Source organism: Vipera ursinii, assembly GCF_947247035.1.
Source record: "Vipera ursinii genome assembly, chromosome: 1".
NCBI classification, from domain to species: Eukaryota; Metazoa; Chordata; class Lepidosauria; order Squamata; family Viperidae; genus Vipera; species Vipera ursinii.
In genome coordinates this window covers 29,693,301-29,714,006 of record NC_139512.1, presented here as the reverse complement: position 1 = coordinate 29,714,006, position 20,706 = coordinate 29,693,301, and the positions used below count along the sequence as shown (strand labels likewise).

The 20,706-nt window shown below is 43.2% G+C and overlaps 1 protein-coding gene across 6 annotated transcripts in view; it reads right to left on the bottom strand.

Annotated features, from left to right (window-relative positions):
- The window catches only part of BRF1 (BRF1 general transcription factor IIIB subunit), a 224,397-nt gene that overhangs the window by 40,686 nt on the left and 163,005 nt on the right, over positions 1-20,706 (bottom strand). For all 6 annotated transcript variants that reach the window (XM_083351085.1, XM_083351089.1, XM_083351087.1 and 3 more), the window contains 3 exons: positions 15,756-15,817; positions 15,258-15,339; positions 14,657-14,712 (listed from right to left, as the gene is read on the bottom strand). In XM_083351085.1, coding sequence (XP_083207211.1) covers positions 14,657-14,712; positions 15,258-15,339; positions 15,756-15,817 — 200 coding nt within the window. The remainder of the gene's footprint in view (positions 1-14,656; positions 14,713-15,257; positions 15,340-15,755; positions 15,818-20,706) is intronic.

The following is a 20,706-nucleotide window of genomic DNA, read 5'->3' as shown; positions in this document are numbered from 1 at the left end:
GCATATAAAAACATGAGAACCTGCTGATGTAAGCTATATAAAATTTTTATTGGTTGTGTGGATTGGCCTTCTAGGATTCCAGCTCCTTTTGTATCTAAAGCAAACCCACTTATTTCCCCAGGGGCATTATTTACACAGCCTTGAATTGATATTATTTAGCATTTATAGTCCAACCTGCATGCTAAAGTCTTGAGATGGATAGTAGCTCACTAATGATTCAATTCAAACAATCTGCCAGGGTGGATTAGTTTCAATGTTAAACATTGTGTCAGTTTAACTTTTACTCCAAAAGTCAGACCAAACTAGCCATAATTCTTAATACTCGTAATTTTCAATTCAATAATGTCCTAACTCAGCGGTCAGCATCCTGTCACCATCAAAATTGCAACTCACAAAAAAACCCTTCTGGCAAAAAATCAATATACTGTGTACACAATTATTAGGCAAGTGAGTATTTTGACTATATCATCATTGTCATGCATATTTTCCACCTCCAAGCTGTATAAACTTGCTTAGTGCAGTGGTCCCCAACCTTTCCAGCTTGGTGGCCCAGCGCAGGGGGAGCCATGTGAGTGGCAGGTGCACGCATGCATGCAGAGTTCCATTGGTGCGAGCTGCAGGCAGTGTGCCCTCCACTTGCACAAATTGAGCTTCATGTGTGAGCGAAGGGCACTTGCATTTGAGCTTAAACCTCCACTCGTGCAGAGGGCACTTGTGCTTGTACATGAAGCTCCACTGCATGAGCAGCACACACTTGAGATTGCGTGAAAAGCTCCACTTGCTTTAGCAGAAGACACTTGTGCAAAGGGGCCTTGTGCTTGTGTGCAAAGCTCCACTCACATAAGCGGCAAGTGCTCATGCACAAAGCATGTGTGAGTGAAACTTTGCATGCACTTACCCATCTTTCATGGCCCAGTTTCAAACTGGTTGTGGCCCAGTAGTGGGCCAAAGCCTAAGGGTTGGGGACTCCTGGCTTAGTGGATATTTATTTATTTATTTATTTAATAATATTTCTATACCGCCCTCAGGACTCAGGGCGGTGAACAGGGCAAGAATAAAAATACAAATTACAAAAGTTAAAACTAGATTAAATAAATGCCCACATACTGTGCTAAAATACATCTATAAAACCTAGTAAAATAACAATAGCAAACCCCCCCCCCAATCCCCTCATCAGGCCAGGCCAGCTTGTTCAAAAAAGTATGTTTTTAGCTCGCGGCGAAAGAAGCGAAGGTCGGGCGCCGTCCGGAGCTCAACCGGTAGCTGGTTCCATAGCTCCGGGGTGCCCACAGAGAAGGATCTCCCCCTGGGGGCCACCAGTCGACATTCTCTGACCGGTGGCACCCTGAGGAGGCCCTCTCTGTGGGAACGCACAGGGCGGAGGGAAGTCGATGCCGGCAGCAGGTGTTCCCTCAGGTACTCCGGACCCCTGCCATGTAGGGCTTTGAATACCATTACTAGTACCTTGAATCTCACCCGGAAGGCAACTGGTAACCAATGCAGCTCACGGAGCAGAGGGAGGGTGTGGCCTAAGGAGATCAACATCCTATATCAAGATGTGCATAATTATTAGGGAACTTCTTTTCCTCAGGCAAAATGGGCCAAAAAAGAGATTTAACTGACTGAAAAGTCAAAAATTTCTTTCTTCTAGCAGTGGTACAGGGAAGAAGACCATGATTTTTATGCAGGACAATGTTCCATCATATGCATCGAACTACTCTACTGAGTGACTAGTCAGTAAAGGACTTAAAGATGAAAGAATAATGACATGGCCTCCTTCCTCACCTGACCTAACTTGTGGGCCCTTCTTAAATGGGAGATTTACAGCGAAGAAAAACAGTACATCTCTCTGAACAGTGCCTAGGAGGCTGTGGTTGTTACTGCACAAAACGTTGATCATCAACAGATCAAGAAACCGACAGATTTCATGAATGGAAGGCTTATGACTGTTATTGAAAAGAAGGGTGGCTATATTGGTCACTATTCTTTTTTTTGAAATGTCAACATGTTTATTTGTACATTTTGAGTCGTTTATTATTCTCACTTTAACAGATGCAAATAAATGAGTGAGATGAGCAAATATTCATTTTTTTAGTTGCATAATAATTCTGCATAATTATTAGTTGCATAATAATTGCCCAATAATTGTGCACACATAGATATTCTCCTAAGAAGGCCAAAACCCCACTTTTACTTTCTTAGGTTTGCGGTTTATTAACATTTTGAATTAACCAAGACCACTGTGGTTCAATAAGAAAATTAATAAGAAATACAATTTTTCAATAAGAAAATTAATCCTCCAAAATACAACTTGCCTAATAACTGTGCACACATTATAGTGCGGTTTGCTACCATTCTGAAGTGGTAATTGTATAAAAACTGCAAGGTAAACTGTAAAAAGGTATGCTTAAAATAATTAGAAATGAAAGAAAATACACTTTTCCATATGTAAATAGAAGAATCTCTCAAAATCTTCACTTCATTTCGAGGCATGATACAAATTATATTCTTAATCAGATAGTATCCTGACAACTGTGGTCTTCTTCTTTAAAAAAGTATATCCCTACCCCAACAAGTTGTCTTTTTAAAGGATGGGCCTAATTCACATCTATGCACTTGAAAAAATAAGAGTATGTGAAAATTTAGATGCTATAAATAGACTTAAAATATTTTAGCCTCAATGTTTCTTGTCATTTATATTTATTATAATATAATTCACACTGCGTTGTTACAAGTTCATGTAAAGAAAAACTAAAGTCTTACAGTGGAGATAAGGCATAGAAGGCAGCTTCTTATAACCTTTTTAACTACACATTCTACTACGCACATGTTTTATTTGTTACTTCATTTATTTACCAGTGTGTTCCAAGAGACATCAGGGGTTATACAGAATAAAGCATACCAACCTTTCAGAAACAATGACATAAAGCCTTCTTAAACTATTAATAAAAAATAGCCTTTTTCCACCTAAAGGAAAGAAAATCTATAAAAGAATAATAATGCCTCCAGTATCCCTGTTATCACCTTGGGCAACATGAGCAGATACTCAGATTTCAAAAACTCTACAAAATAAAACAGTGTTCCTTCCTTTCATGACACCAAAGTAGAAGTTGTCCATACTTCTGCTATGAATCAATTCCACATAAACAGACCAGCCCTCAAACAGGCCTGCCTCAACGCTTCTCCAACATATCCTTAGAGAGGGCTGTAAAGCACTATGAAATGGTATATAAGTCTAAGTGCTATTTCTAGATCCAAGGGGGTATCTGAAATATTGATTCCCACATTGAACACACATTTTCTTAACCAGCTTCTGCTTGAAACTATCCAGTGAAGGAAAATCTACACCTCTTGGAGTATTTAGTTCCACTATCTGTTTGTTCTAACTATTAGAGGTTTTCCTAATTTGACTGCAATATTAGTTTCTGTAATTTAAATCTTTCATTTTGTGCTTAGAATTCCAAAAGGGAAGAGGTTTTGGCTTTCTTCTACATGAAGTTGATTCAGATTGTAATGGCTTCCTCAGATACCAGATCTGGGGACTTGAGAGGGCTGGAGGAACGTCAAGAGGACACAGGAGACTACCTCCCAGGAGTGGGCAAGAGGAGGAGAGGCCAGGAACGTTGAAGAGCTAGTGGAGGAGCGATTGGACAAGTGCCTAGCTGAACAGAACAGACCCAACTGCAGCCAGGAAGCATGGATGCCAGCCAGAGGCACAGGGGGGAGAAGAGGCACAGCTACAGCCAGTTAGTGGAGATGAGGAGGAACTGCCTCCCTACTGGATCTCAAGGCACATAGTACCGAGTGGAGGGAGGTGCAATGGAGTTCAGCAAGGCTACTCGTGAGGAGACAGCCCCATCCTTCCTAATGAGTTGTGCTGGTTGGTGACTGCCTAGCTCCGGCGTAGAGCAAAGCTGTGTTGGAGACAATCATTTGCTTTCTGCCCTGCATGTGCTCTGACTTCACGCTTCTGGATCTGTGCCCTGTTACTTGATCTCATGCTTGGACCTTGGATTTTGTGACTGGATGGTGGACTTGTACCTTTGCTTTGTATATCGTGTTGGAACTTTGGATGTGTGCTTGGATTTCAGACTTTGTGTGTGGATTTGTACCTTGACCTCAGACTTTGTATTTGCTTGTTGACTTCATGCCTTTGCTGTGCAGATTCTGACTCATTGGGACCTTGTGTTTCTAGTGAGGGGGACCTGGAGAATAACATTAGGGGCTTGCAGTGCTTAAATAAAGCATTAAAACTCCTTGGTGTGTGTGTGTGTGTGTGTGTGTGTGTGTGTGTGCGCGCGCGTGCGCACGCGCGCGCACCTGCGTATACACAGGCACATGGACTGGGCCAGGCCACAGATATTTGAATACTTGTTCTCAAACATCTTTTTTCAAGAAATACAGGTAGTCCTCGACTTACAACAGTTCATTTAGTGACCTTTCAAAGTTATAACAGCACTGAAAAAAGTGACTTATGACTATTTTTCACACAACCATTGTAGCATTCCCATGGTCACATGATCAAAATTTGGACACTTGGCAACCGACTCTTGTTTATGACCACTGCAGTGTCCCAGGGTCATGTGACCACCTTTTGCGATGTCTTGATAAGCAAAGTCAATGAGGAAGCCAGATTCACTTAAGAACCATCTTACTAATGTAACAATTGCAATGATGCACCTAACAACCATGACAAGCAAGATCATAAAATGGGGCAAAATTCACTTAACAAATGTTTCATTTAGCAACAAAAATTTTGGGCTTAATTGTAGTCATAAGTTGAGGACTACCTGTATATCGAACTTCTTCAATCTGTCTTCATAGGTCTTTGTTTCTAATCACCTGATCATTTTTACTGCCCCTTTTTTAGGCATGTTCCAATTGCTCTGAATCCTTCTCAAAGTGGTGCCCAGAACCAGTCACAGTATTTGTGGTGGGATGTGGCCAATGCATGCAGAATAGACTCTTTACCTCCCATGATTTCAAAATTGTAGTTCTATTGCTTTGTCTGCAGCCACAACATACTGTTGGCTTGTACTCAGTTTGTAATCAACTACCGTATATACTTGAGTATAAGCCGAATTTTTCAGCCCACTTTTTGGGCTGAAAAACTCCACTTCGGCTTATACTCCAGTCAACAAAAAAAAAGAACTGTCCCTTCGTTCGGAACAGGCTGCTGAGAGAAGGGAGCGGCAGAGCCTTGCAGAGCTGGCGGCAGTCCAGCGTTGTTTCTCCCCCTCGTGCGTGCGTGTGTGTGTCAGACCCACGGGAATGGCTGGTAGGGAAGCGGCATTCCGGCATTCCCCCCCTTCCTGTGTGTCGAGCCTACGGGGCTTGGCACACAGAGAAACGCAACTAGCCATTCCTGCGGGTCTCACACACACACACACACACACACACACGCCGCCGGGCTCGGCTCCTCGGCAGGAGGGGCAGCCCCCGCCGCGCCCCCCTCCCGGCCCGCAGCGCCGCGCCGCCGCCGCTTCCTCCGGGCAAGTCGGGGGGGCTTGCGGGGCGAAGGCACCGGCCAGGGGGCAGGCAGGGCGGGAGGGCGCGAACTCACCGCCGCCGCGCTTCCCCCCCCATCTCTCGCTTGCCCGCTGCCTCGCCCGTTCCGCCCCCAACTCACCGGCCGGCGCTTCACCCCCCATCTCTCGCTTGCACGCTGCCTCGCCCGTTCCGCCCCCAACTCACCGGCCGGCGCTTCACCCCCCATCTCTCGCTTGCACGCTGCCTCGCCCGTTCCGCCCCCAACTCACCGGCCGGCGCTTCACCCCCCATCTCTCGCTTGCACGCTGCCTCGCCCGTTCCGCCCCCAACTCACCGGCCGGCGCTTCACCCCCCATCTCTCGCTTGCACGCTGCCTCGCCCGTTCCGCCCCCAACTCACCGGCCGGCGCTTCACCCCCCATCTCTCGCTTGCACGCTGCCTCGCCCGTTCCGCCCCCAACTCACCGGCCGGCGCTTCACCCCCCATCTCTCGCTTGCACGCTGCCTCGCCCGTTCCGCCCCCAACTCACCGGCCGGCGCTTCACCCCCCATCTCTCGCTTGCACGCTGCCTCGCCCGTTCCGCCCCCAACTCACCGGCCGGCGCTTCACCCCTCATCTCTCGCTTGCACGCTGCCTCGCCCGTTCCGCCCCCAACTCACCGGCCGGCGCTTCACCCCCCATCTCTCGCTTGCACGCTGCCTCGCCCGTTCCGCCCCCAACTCACCGGCCGGCGCTTCACCCCTCATCTCTCGCTTGCACGCTGCCTCGCCCGTTCCGCCCCCAACTCACCGGCCGGCGCTTCACCCCCCATCTCTCGCTTGCCCGCTGCCTCGCCCGTTCCGCCCCCAACTCACCGGCCGGCGCTTCACCCCTCATCTCTCGCTTGCCCGCTGCCTCGCCCGTTCCGCCCCCAACTCACCGGCCGGCGCTTCACCCCCCATCTCTCGCTTGCACGCTGCCTCGCCCGTTCCGCCCCCAACTCACCGGCCGGCGCTTCACCCCTCATCTCTCGCTTGCCCGCTGCCTCGCCCGTTCCGCCCCCAACTCACCGGCCGGCGCTTCACCCCCCATCTCTCGCTTGCCCGCTGCCTCGCCCGTTCCGCCCCCAACTCACCGGCCGGCGCTTCACCCCCCATCTCTCGCTTGCACGCTGCCTCGCCCGTTCCGCCCCCAACTCACCGGCCGGCGCTTCACCCCCCATCTCTCGCTTGCACGCTGCCTCGCCCGTTCCGCCCCCAACTCACCGGCCGGCGCTTCACCCCTCATCTCTCGCTTGCACGCTGCCTCGCCCGTTCCGCCCCCAACTCACCGGCCGGCGCTTCACCCCCCATCTCTCGCTTGCCCGCTGCCTCGCCCGTTCCGCCCCCAACTCACCGGCCGGCGCTCTCGCTTGCCCGCTGCCTCGCCCGTTCCGCCCCCAACTCACCGGCCGGCGCTTCACCCCCCATCTCTCGCTTGCACACTGCCTCGCCCGTTCCGCCCCCAACTCACCGGCCGGCGCTTCACCCCCCATCTCTCGCTTGCCCGCTGCCTCGCCCGTTCCGCCCCCAACTCACCGGCCGGCGCTTCACCCCCCATCTCTCGCTTGCCCGCTGCCTCGCCCGTTCCGCCCCCAACTCACCGGCCGGCGCTTCACCCCCCATCTCTCGCTTGCACGCTGCCTCGCCCGTTCCGCCCCCAACTCACCGGCCGGCGCTTCACCCCCCATCTCTCGCTTGCCCGCTGCCTCGCCCGTTCCGCCCCCAACTCACCGGCCGGCGCTCTCGCTTGCCCGCTGCCTCGCCCGTTCCGCCCCCAACTCACCGGCCGGCGCTTCACCCCCCATCTCTCGCTTGCACACTGCCTCGCCCGTTCCGCCCCCAACTCACCGGCCGGCGCTTCTCCCCCCATCTCTCGCTTGCCCGCTGCCTCGCCCGTTCCGCCCCCAACTCACCGGCCGGCGCTTCACCCCTCATCTCTCGCTTGCCCGCTGCCTCGCCCGTTCCGCCCCCAACTCACCGGCCGGCGCTTCACCCCCCATCTCTCGCTTGCCCGCTGCCTCGCCCGTTCCGCCCCCAACTCACCGGCCGGCGCTTCACCCCCCATCTCTCGCTTGCACACTGCCTCGCCCGTTCCGCCCCCAACTCACCGGCCGGCGCTTCACCCCTCATCTCTCGCTTGCCCGCTGCCTCGCCCGGGACCAGCGGTGGTGCAGCAGCCCAGCCAGCCAGCGGGCGGACGGGCGGAGAGAAGCCCGGCCCGGAGGGGAGGGGAGGGAGCGGAGTCGCCGGGGCCCACGTGGAAACAAGGCTTTACTGCCACACACACACACACACACACACACACACACACACAGAGACGGAGGGAAACAAGCTTGACTGAGGAGGGAAACAAGCCCCTCCCCCCCTACACACACACGCAGGAGGAGGGAAACAAGCTTGACTGAGGAGGGAAACAAGCCCCTCCCCCCCCACACACACACACGCAGGAGGAGGGAAACAAGCTTGACTGAGGAGGGAAACAAGCCCCTCCCCCCACATACACACACGCACGAGGAGGGAAACAAGCTTGACTGAGGAGGGAAACAACGCTTGACTGCCACCCCCACACACACACACACCCACGAGGAGGGAAACAACGCTTGACTGCCGCCTTCCTAGCAGACCTCCCCATTCCTGTTAGAAATGGAACCCAGTACTTCTAGTACTCCTGCACCAATGGAGCCCAGTACTTCTAGTACTCCTGCACCAATGGAGCCCAGTACTTCTAGTACTCCTGCACCAAAACAAAGACGCAGGTCATACGAAGCTGCTTTCAAACTAAAGGTTGTGTCAAGAGCAGAAAAAAGCAATAACAGTATTGCAAGTAGGGAATTTGGTGTTGATGAAAAACAAGTGAGGGAGTGGCGGAAAATGAAAGCTGAGTTGGAAAAGATTCCAAAGGCAAAAAAAGCTCGACGTGGTTTAACAACTCCATATGTGGCTCTAGAGACTGAATTGCATGAATGGGTTATGGAGTGTCGTCAAAATGGTTACTGCGTAACACGCATGGGAATTCGCTTACGTGCCCTTCAAATGGCTAAAGATGACAAATTAAAAGTACCAGGCATTGAAAATTTTGTTGCGTCAGCAGGATGGTGTACTGGCTTCATGAATAGGTATGGCCTATGTTTGCGGCAAAGAACAAAGATTTCACAGAAGTTGCCAAAAGACCTTGATGAAAAAGTGATGTCATTCCATTCATTCATCATAAAACAAAGAAAGATCCATAACTATGACCTGGGAGATATTGGGAATATGGATGAAACACCTATGACCTTTGATCTTCCAAGCAACAGAACCGTGGCAAGTTTGGGAGACAAAACTGTTTTACTCAGAACCACAGGTAATGAGAAAAACCATTTTACAGTTGTTCTGTCATGTTTGGCTAATGGAACTAAGCTGCGGCCTGTCATTATTTTTAAAAGAAAGACCTTGCCTAAAAAGGTCAAATTCCCACCACGAATTACAGTGCGCCCACATGTTAAAGGCTGGATGGATGAAGATGGAACAAAAAAGTGGCTGGAAGAAGTTTGGAATGGACGACCAGGAGCAGCCTTAAAGAAAAAACCATCATTGCTAGTTTGGGATATGTTCAGAGCCCACACATCTGATGACATAAAAAGATTGGCAAAGTCTTCTCAAGTTACTTTAGCCGTTATTCCAGGTGGGCTTACATCTGTATTACAGCCCTTAGATGTGTGTTTAAATAAACCTTTCAAAGACCGTGTGCGAAAGATGTGGTGCGAATGGATGTCATCTGGTCAAGCCCGACTAACAAAAGGTGGAAATATGATGAAGCCTGACATAGAACTGATAGCAAAGTGGGTTCGTGATGCATGGGAAGAGATTCCAGAGGACATGGTGAAGCACGCCTTCAGGAAATGTGGCATAAGTAATGCTATGGATGGCAGTGAAGACACTGCTTTGCATGAGGAGGACAACTGTGATAGTGATGACAGCGAACTCTGTGACAATGTATATGATGATAACCTCACACCAGCTACAGCTGCAGCTCTGTTTGCAGATACAGATGAGGAGGAGGAATCCAGTTTTGAAGGATTTTGATGCTTGTGTTTTAGCTTGGTTGCTTATTGAGTTAAGGTTTTTGTACATTTAAAGTTATTGTTAATACTTTAATATTATATATTGTTTTTGTTGAATATACTGATAATATATTGTTTTTGTTGAATATACTGATAATATATTGTTTTTGTTGAATATACTGATAATATATTGTTTTTGTTGAATATACTGATAATATATTGTTTTTGTTGAATATACTGATAATATATTGTTTTTGTTGACCCTCTTTTCCACATGCCTCAATTAAAGCAATTTTATTGTTATCTACCTGTATTTTTATTTTTGAAATTTACCGTGAGCTGCTGCATTTCCCAGCCTCGGCTTATACTCGAGTCACCAACTTTTTCCAATTTTGGGGGGTAAAATTAGGGGTCTCGGCTTATAATCGAGTCGGCTTATACTCAAGTATATACGGTACTTTGGCAAGAAATTAATTCACTTTAAATGGGTTCACTCAATTCACTGAACTAAATAGTAACCAAATGGATTGGGTTTGCATAGTGCATTATTCCACAACAAAAACCAACCACATTTAACATGTTGTACAAATAAAGCTGCTAGATCTTTAACTGACTGGATTAAGAGTGATATGTAAATACAATTAAAGTATGGTTAAAAAAATGTCCTTTGTACTTGATACTAAAACTGAACTATCCAAAGATAAATCAGTCTATTCCCCCCAAAATATGGCCATTGAAAGGGCTCAATTTTACTTAAAGGGATAGCATAATAAACATTTAGTTAATTCTGGCATTACCCTTTGGGTATTATCCATTATATATTATCTAACTTTAAGTTGTCTTGAATCTAAAATATCAGGAGAGATATAGCCAAATCAATTACTATATCGATTGAAAACAAGGTGGGGGAAAAAATACAAGTGGCAATTGTTTAAATAAAGTGTCCTTTAATAATTACCAAGCAAATTTTCACTTGACTTAAATTCCATTTTTAGATACCTTTAATTAAATATGATATGAAATGGGAAACCCACAACCTGTAAAACTGTGAGCCTTCAGCATCACTTACACCTCTCAAATGTCTTTGGACTTGATAAAGATCTTATAGATATTCTTAGAAAATAAAAATGGTAGATCACCGCAATACATTTCTTTGTACAGAAATTTGTCTTATTGTCAAGCAAGCTGTTTTATTTAGTTGCCCCATGTAGCAAACTCATTTCTGCATTCTGCTGCATCTAACACGATTTTCAAAGGAATTTCCACACAGAACACATGAGCCTCAATCTGCTTGTGAAGGTATCAGGACAAGGTAACTAAACCTGCAATTGATTTGATTCACACTAACAAACTGTAAAAATAAAACCTGGCATTCCCACAATGAATTAGGCTGCATATTTGAAATATAATATAGACTTGTAAGTGAAAAATATGATTTTAGTTTAGCTTGGTAATAAACAAGTTCTTGGATGCAAATGTACTTAGAATGTTCCTATCCTTAAATTTCTAAATATCAATATAAATATTTTCACAACTTATTCTTAGCTGGTATTTCTTGGGACGCTAATAAAAACCAGAGTAATTCTGTCAAACCTGGCCTGTGCCTGCAGATGCAGACTAGCCTTCCTTCCTCTTCTTCATGCTAAAATTGATAGTCTTTTAGCTTGCAGTCCACACACTCCTCCTTGGTTCTTCTAAATGTTGACAATTCCCCATGGCGCTGCTTCTTCATTTCTAAAATCTTTTTTTTTGTCCCAGTTGCAGAAGAATTATTTTCAAGTGGTGCTTTTTGTAAATTGTCAGTATGAAATAAATCACATTATTGCTACCCACAGACACACAAGCACAGAAGAAAAACTTACTGCAAATCTTGGTTCTGCTGATCTCAATGGAAATATCAAACAGCAGTGCAGCCACTGTTGCAACATGAGACTCAAGGGATGCATAGACAATACAAGTAAAAGCCAGGAACTATGCCCAAGGGCTCTGTTGGACTGCTAGACTGTAGATCAGTGGAAACTGCCAAACATGCATAAGTTGAAAATATGCTGGAAAATGGGCCTGAATAAATGCAATCCCCTGAGAAAGGATATGTGATACTCAAAGCAACTGCAATGTCAACTAGATACACAATGCACTGCATTTAAATGCAACAATAAAAATGGAGGAAGCCGCTTTTAACAAATCAGCCATCGGGTTCAGTACTCTCTTGTCCTCTGACAAGACAGTTCTCTAAGTTATAGGTTTCTCTTAAGTTATCAAGCAGGCATCATTTATATCCCTATTTGAAGATACTAGGAATCAAGCTTGGATTTTTTTGCATGCAAAGCATGTACTCTGCTGCTGAGCTCTAGTCTCTGCTGCTGAATACAAAAATTGCAGGTGTGATGGGGATGGTGCTAGGATTTTATGAGGAAACAAAACGCAAAAACAGCAATTACTTGATCAAAAAGATACTGCCATTTTTTCAAAGAAATTACGTCATTTCTGCATCTCTCCAGCTTTTCCACTTGCGAGACAGAACCCAGACCTTGGTGATGTCTCTCTCTCTCTCTCTCTATGCTAGGGACTATGGAAGCACAGTTTAGCAAGCTAAATTATGGATTTACTAAACATTAGGATATTAAGAGTTAAAGCAGTGAATTAATGTTTTGGCAATCTATATCTTAGCATCATCTCTCTCATAGATTCTCACATTTAAAAAGGTAAAGGTTCCCCCGCACATGCGTGCTAGTCGTTTCCGACTCTAGGGGCCGGTGCTCATCTCCGTTACAAAGCCGAAGAGCCAGTGCTTGTCTGAGGACGTCTCCGTGGTCATGTGGCCAGCATGACTTAGACGCCAAAGGCGCACGGAACGCTGTTACCTTCCCACCGTAGTGGTCCCTATTTTTCTACTTGCATTTTTACGTGCTTTCGAACTACTAGGTTGGCAGAAGCTGGGACGAGTAACAGGCGCTCACTCTGTTACGCGGCACTCAGGATTCGACCCGCCAAACTGCCAATCTTCTGATCGACAAGCTCAGTGTCCTAACCCACTGAGCCACCGTGTCCCTTTACTCACATTTAGATGTATAGAAAAGTTTTATTTAAAGGGACATCCTGACTAGTTTCATGACGGATTAACATAGAATAAAACAGCATCTTAGAAAAAGAAGGCTGGATTGTGCAGCTACTGCTAAAAAGAGGAAATCTACTTCCCAACATTTCTTTCATAATTATTGGGACAGAGTTTGGATATATAATATTGTCACTACTGAAGAAAGGAGTGACTGTGCAAATGACAACAACCCTGAAGCTGCAACTGATCCAGCTTGAAAGAGGACCTCAGCATGACAGGTAAAAGAGCAGGGCAATTTCAGAATGTAGTGCAATGGACTGCTTTAATAACTGAAAAATCTTCCCAGAAAATTTCTGCCCAAAAGAGGGAATGGAATTTCATTAATGGGAAGAGGAAGCAAATGAACAACACATGCTCTCTTATTAATGCAGATTAAAGAGTACTTTCTGAAGTATAAAAGTCTAACATAACTTCAAAATATGTATCATAAAAATTTCTTCAATTTTTCAAAGAGAAAACTGGTATGAAAATGGTAACTACTAACGTTCTTATTGTGTTTGTCTGTTTGTAGCCTCAAGTTAACCCAAACAATAATTTTTGAATCGGAGTGCCTAAAATCTGCTAACCTAAAGAAAGCATTAAAAAATCCTGGGGACCATTACTCCTGTGGAACTGAAATTTCCACAATGTTCGAATCAGTTTATTTGCAAATGTATGGCTGTTGCAGGATCCCCATGTTCACATGATCATGATTTTCAACATTCCTTGCCAGTTTCCTTAAAAGCAAAATAAATAAGGAAGTCAGCAGGAAGTCAGAAGTCACTCCTGCTCCCACTGCTTTTTCCCTGCCTGTAGTCATTCCATTTATCTGTTTAGGCAAGCAAATATTGACTTATTATAGAAGTTTGTTTGCCATTAAAATTGTTTTTCTATTTATATATATACATTCTTCTTAGCTGATCACGGTACTATGTAGCATTGAGTTAAAAAAAACAATATGATCGGCCTAAAATTTAATTCTACTCAAATCAGACTGCACTAACCTTCTCTCAAAGGATGACCCAACAGGTCACAGGACAGCCTAGAACAGACATGTCAAACTCATGACGACATGTGACCGCGCGACGTATCGGAGCTTTTTTGCCATGGGGTGGGTGCGGTTTCTTCATGATGGGTCCGGCCCACAGGCCGGCAGTTTGACACCCCTGGCCTAGAAGCATTTACTTTTTTCTACCTATGACAGCATTGAGCCACCTTTGACTAATCTCAATAAACTAAGCAAGGTCAAATGTACTTAAGAAACTCAATGGGAGGTCATCAGAAAAAGACAGGGCTCTTGACTAGACTGGGAAATCAAAAGAATACCCTGAAAAAAACTCACGCAAATCTACTTCTGTTAACTCTGCCTTCAAAATTGCATGGATGGAGTCCACCAAAATGGAGCTCATTTTGAGGGCAATCTTATCTTAACGTATCTAGCTATTTTATTAAGTAGGACAAAGAAGCTTCAAAATACTTATTTAAAAAATAAATATATAATTAAGAAAGTTTGGATTACATATGACTTGCTTTAATTATATTAAAAGCATTACTGCAGTAAACAAAATGTCTGAATCTAAGTAAGGGTGTATATATATATATATGCATGCAGTGCACATAAAACAGACATAATAATATATTTGTAGTGACACGAGGATTTTAACAAACATATATGATAGAACGCGTGAAAAGGTAAGCTTCGTATTTATTTTAAAAACAGAGATGAAAAATAAATCGTAATATTACAATCTTAATACAAGCAGTCTGTTCCCAGCAGCTGGTCTTCAGAAGCAGTCACACAAGCAATCAAGGCTATGATCCCATGACTTTCATTTACTGGTCCAGCCTTTTTTTAAAGCCAGCCAAGCTGGTAAGATTGAATTCTTATTCTAAAGCACATTAGTGTTTATAATGAAATACTTTCTATAGGTCTTATCCAACAGAATTAAACATTGTTCAAATATGTTTCTTTTCACATCAAAGAGTATTTCAAAAATACTATTTACCTTATGTTCTTTATAAATCCCAAGCTCTTTTTCTTTTGCTATCCTTGCTTCTTTTTCTAAAAAAATGATAAAAGAGAAATGTAAGCAGAATAATGTTTTAAAGAATCGGGTTGGAGAATCGGGGATAGAGATGGGAGCAAACACAGACTTGATTTTTTTTCCCTTCTGCACCAGTGTCAAATCTAGAACAGTGGCCAGTAATCCAGTGTCACAGGTGCCGTAATACTTCTGACATACCCAAGTGAAAACAATGGAGCTAAGGATGCCCAGTGTTCACAGTTCTGAGGAGATCTTTCCTGAGGTTTGCGGTATTCTTATTTTATCATACGGTGGAGGTATGAACTAAAAGATAACACATCCAGGGTTTGTGTCTTTCTGTTAAAGAATGTATTTAAAACTGCTAAGTCTTCTTAAAATAATGATTTACTTCAAACTTATCAGTTCCAGTTAATGTTTTGAGCCTTTTAAGTTTACTACTTTTGTTTGTTGTTATTTGCCACTTTGTAAGCCTTCCAGCCTAAGAAATTATATGTAAACACTCTCATAAGCAAATAAAAAGCAAGCAAGACTCACCAGAAAGATTTTTATTTATTTTGCTTACCCTTTTGTTCCTTCAAATAATCTGCATTTTCCTTCATCCACAGTTCTGCTTTTATCCTGGCTTCTGAATCATTAAGTATGTACTAGAGATGGAGAGTAAAAGTGTTACTTCTGCAGTGAATATATAGGAATTAGCAGAATCACCTTCCTTATCATGTCCACCATTTTCCTCACCCAAACCAACTCATGCTTTCCCAAAGACAGCTCCTCTCTTTTATATTTAAAGTATAGATACTGATTCATTTTTACTTATTCTATTTCCCTGTACATACATGCTTATTTACTGTCAATCACCAGTTTCATTTAAATAAAGAATTTTGTATTAATTTGTCTATGTAGCACAGGCAACTTCTGAATAGAATATAGAATAACATTCCTTTTTCTCGAGGAAAAACAATAACATTAGCCTTATTTTTTTAAAAAACCCTCTTGATAATTTTGAACATATCCACATATGTATAGAAACAATTATGAGAGGTGGGGGTGGAAAGATTCTTACCATATCTATTTCACTGTCATCAATTCCACTTAGATCTAATTCACCATCTCCAGTATTTTCATCTAAACAGAAGTAAGGCAAATTTTAATTATGGTATGCATTCATTCCAAATCAACTCCGATTCAATCTCTGGCTTTAATCATCTCAGAAACACAGTCTTTCTGATAACTGGTTTGCTAACAAAGCAATCATTCAGCATATGGGTCCCATCCATATTAAAAAAGGGAAGAAAGATTTTTTTTCCTTAACCACACTTTTCTCTAGTTATTGTTTCTTGCGTGAATACAAGCTGCCACGGAAGTTAATTATTGTAGAAAATAGGTACAAACAAGGCTTGCCCCTCGTCTCTTTAAGAATTACTATTAATATAATTCAGTGATAAACATTCAATTAAATATAAAGTGAACAAATGAGAGGTTAGGAACTTTTAAATGCCCCAAAGTCAAGGACATGCAGTATCTAAATAGTTGCTGCATTCACCCATGTGAATGATGAATGCCAATGAGTAGCTGCACTAATCATCATAACATCTGTTTTGTATGCATGAATGTACACATGGGAAATTAGACCCATAACTAGGTAAAAGGCTAGCAATTGGGGAGGTCACTTTGAGTGTTCCTTACCCTGCTAGCCTAAGCAGTCCACCCAACATCCAGGAAAATGAATTATGGTTGCCAGTTAGAAACCTGCCCAGATTTACATTCCACAATAGGGTGTAAAAGCAGCAGCTTCCCAGCACAGATGTCCAACTGTCTTTCCAAGCCCTGCTGTCTGTGCTTCTATCTTACCTGCTGTTATTGTAAATAAGAAGGGCACAAAACAGAAGATAATGTTTGGTCTGGAGAAGGAGAAGGAGGAACCTGCCCCACTTTACATCGGGGAGGACTGTGTGGAGAGAGTTTCCTCCTTTAAATTTCTGGGAGTCTACCTCTGCAAAGATCTGACCTGGAAAGTGAATACAACCCAGGTGGCCAGAAAGGCAAAACAGAGGCTTCACTTTCTCAGGGTTTTGCGGAAGAACAGGGTAGAACAACGGCTTATGACCCTCTTTTACCGGTCTACTATAGAGAGCGTCCTCTCGTATGGTATTGTGGTTTGGTATGCTGGTCTGACAGCCGCGGATAGGAAGGCATTACAGAGGGTGGTGAGCACAGCACAAGACATTGTGGGCTGTCCCCTGACACCACTGGATGACATCGCCAGGGCTCGCTGCCTTGGAAGAGTGAGGAAAATTCTCAGGGATGACTCACACCCTGGACGGTATCTCTTTACTCTTCTACCATAGGGTAGGAAAAATAGGAGTATAGCCAGCCGCACCGACAGGCTGAAAAACAGCTTTTATCCATGGGCTGTTTTATAAACTTTATGCATAATTGACTTGCGATTCTGGTGTGTTGTGCAATTAGTTCACATGGTGTAATAAGATGGAGGGTTTGTGTCACTGTAAGTTGGGGGGTGGGGGCACGAAGGGAGGCTCAGCCAATCTCAATGTATACATGGTTGTACTTTGACAATAAAGGTTCATTCATTCAGAAGGGATATAAGCCTCTCTTCTCCCACACTGTGAAAGTCTCCAGTTTGCAATCTACAATCTGTCCTGAAAATGCCCCAATCAGAGAAGTGAATGAAGGAAAAAAACCTCCTATTGCATCATTGCTTATTGTTACTGAGCCTTATTAATCTTGAGAAAGACATGTTTCAAAAATGCACTACAGTAGTTTTACTCTCAAGAAATATCACAGTGCTTACAGATACAACCTAGCCTTGAGGGACAGAAAGCAGAAACTCTGGATATTTCATGCATTTTGAAGAAGTAGCTACAAACTAAGCGATGCATTGGAACAGATATCAGGTAACAATAAATATAGAAATAAATGGATACCAGAAGTGGAAGAGATCAACTTGCTTAGGATTCCATAAATCTTCTCAGTAATTAATCTAAATACAGCACTTTTCGTTCAAACACTGTGACAGTGTTTTCAGCTATCCAATAATATTCTTATATTTATGCTATCTGAAACATTTTGCACACTTATCTCCTGGAAGAATATCAGATGATACACATTCTGCAGGCAATTTTATGATCATAGATTGACTGAAAAGCTTATGGAAAAGGTTATTAAATGACATATTTTAGTCATGAGTTCACTGACAATTCAGCAAAGTCTTGCTCTGCAGTTATCTGTAGCTTTCTACTTGAGTTTTCACACACGAGTAGAAGTTAAAAAATCCTAGCAGTTACGCATTCAAAAATGCAGTGATGTTCTTTCAGCAATTTAGTAAATATGGCTTTGTTGTTGATTTCACATAAATTGCCTTTGCATTTAGTAAGCACATAAATGCAACCTGTACTTCACCCTTCAGAACACTTAAGCATGTGTTGTTCCACGCAGTGCTATTAGGCCATTCCAGGTGGAATGTTTTGCATTATTCTTATGCTACGTAATTTGAGTTTGCAGATGGGTGAGGACCCATTAAAAGGTTAAGTGTTTATTTTTAGTTGAATTGATGTTGTCTAGACTGAGATACACACTTCGAAAACATCATCTCTCCATTTAATCTTTAAGTTGCAGCTTTTAAATAGTATCTTTTAAAAACTTAGATCAATTCATGCATCTACTGAGCAAGAGCAAACATAATGTGAAGTGCATGTTAGAACTTGGCAAACTGTTACCAACTCATTTGTTTATTGTGCATTTATTGTGTCAAACTCCTCCTACAAGGCAAAGTTATTTGCTCATCCAGTCCAGTGCTATCAGCTCTGAGCAATATCTCTGGTGAATGTTGCCTGAGGACAAAAGACTGAGGTCTTGGCTAGTAATTATTACATTTTTCAAATGCCATTTTACAGCAATCTGTTGTCAAATTTTGTTGCTGCTGTCCAGGGAATTTCAAGGAAATACATAAAAGGGGTTTGTGTATTTCTATAATTTAGACATTATAGGTAGCTCAACTCTACCAGAGAATCATAGCAGTCTGACATATGACCAGCTCTCTGTATTTTTAGAAATATAACAAGCAAGCAAAAATCAGAGGTGCCTATGGGTAATATTAAAATTAATTATATTACAGGAAGAAATTGGGAGGTCTGCAAAATATTTCAAATTTGATCATGTTTCAAATTTGAAATGCTCTATTTTGAATGCAAGACATAGAAGTACAAATAATCCTCAGCTACAATGGGGATAGGATTTTCCATCACTAAGCAATGTGGTCATTAAGTGAGTCATGCCCGGTTATGTGTTTTGGGGGGGGGGGGTTGGCTATGGTTGTTAAGTATATCACACAGACATTAAGCAAATTCAGCTCCTAGCTTTGCTTGTTGGAAATCCCTTGGGAAGGTCACAAATGGCAGGTGACCCTGGGATGCTGCAAGCCTCATCAATACATGCTGGTTGCAAAGTGCTCAAATTTTGATCATGTGACTGCCATACAGTATAAGTGCAAGGACCAGTAATCATAATCATAATAGTAAAGTTGGAAGGGACCTTTTCAGACAAATAGCTGTCCAGTCTCTTCTTAAAAACTTCCAGTGTTGGAGCAGTCACAGCTTCTGGAGGCAGGTTGTTCCACTGGTTAATTGTTCTAACTGTCAGGAACTTTCTCCTTAGTTCTAGGTTGCTTCTCTCCTTGATTAGTTTCCATCTGTTGCTTCTTGTCTTGCCTTTGGGCGCTTTGGAGAATAGCTTGACTCCCTCTTCTTTGTGGCAGCCCCTGAGATATTGGGACACTGCTATCATGTCACCCCTAGTCCTTCTCTTCATTAAACTAGACATAATTCCAGCAGCCGTTCCTTATATGCTTTAGCCTCTAGACCTCTTTTAGCACCATCTTAACTTTGAATACTTAAACAAATGCTCATAAGTCGAGGTCTACCTCTATGTCAAATTTAAAAAACCATTTTTTCTGCTTGAAACATTACCCAATTCACTGGAACAGTCTGTTTTACACTTCGAATGGTGACTTTAGCTTGGGAGTACATCAAACAGTTTGGATTCAAAATGTTTTGTTAATGCAATTACTCCTCATATATTTAATAGTTTTCTGTTCGGATCATATTGTAAATCAAATTTTGTCTGCAGCTTTTGAAAGGGGATTGGAATCTGTACTCCAGAGTCTGGAGAAGCTACATATGACTCTGTGGTCTCAGTTTTGTTCCCTGTTTCAAACATAATTAATTTTAGTTACATGCTTTGAATTTAGATCTTTCCTTAAGAACCCAGGAAGTAACTTGGGGAATGAGATTCAACAAGTTTTCCAGCACTCTTAACAACTGAGGGGAAGCCCACAATGATCCACCTTTTTGTTTTCTATTTTATTCTGTCATAAATGGACAAATTATATGATAAACTGCACACACAGATGCAGCTTTGAACTACAGTGAACATGACCCACTGTATAAAATAAATATTTTGAAATATATTCTGGAAATTTCATCAAAAAGAAAAGTACCTAGTGCATAAGAACTTAAAACTAGTCTGCAAACTAGACCATTTCCATAAATAGCAGATGCATTTTGTGTCAACATTTTAATTTAAACTTGTTTTGGAATTTGTGCCATTTGTTTCCTTTGTCAGCATCAAGAGTCAGAGAACTCATTTACCAACTGCTGAATTGGAAGGAACTGGAAGGAAAGGAACAAGGAACTGATCCGAAATAAGCACAACCTAAACTCAGGAAAGGGAGGATATGGAGTAATTGAAGGCTACTGGTCCTGTCTACAAATAGCCACTCTTCATTTCATCTGACAGGCATTTATTAAGTGAAAAGAGTACCAATACATGGGGCTTTCAAATACCCAAGTTTCTGTCCCCTGTAAACAAAGACGTTGGGCTATTAAATCAGCATCCACTAAAAGGGTCAAATCTGAGAAAGAAAAACAGCTGTTCTAACGCATCAGAGTAAACTCCATTGCAATCATCAACAAATTAGCTAATCTGTCTTAACCTCC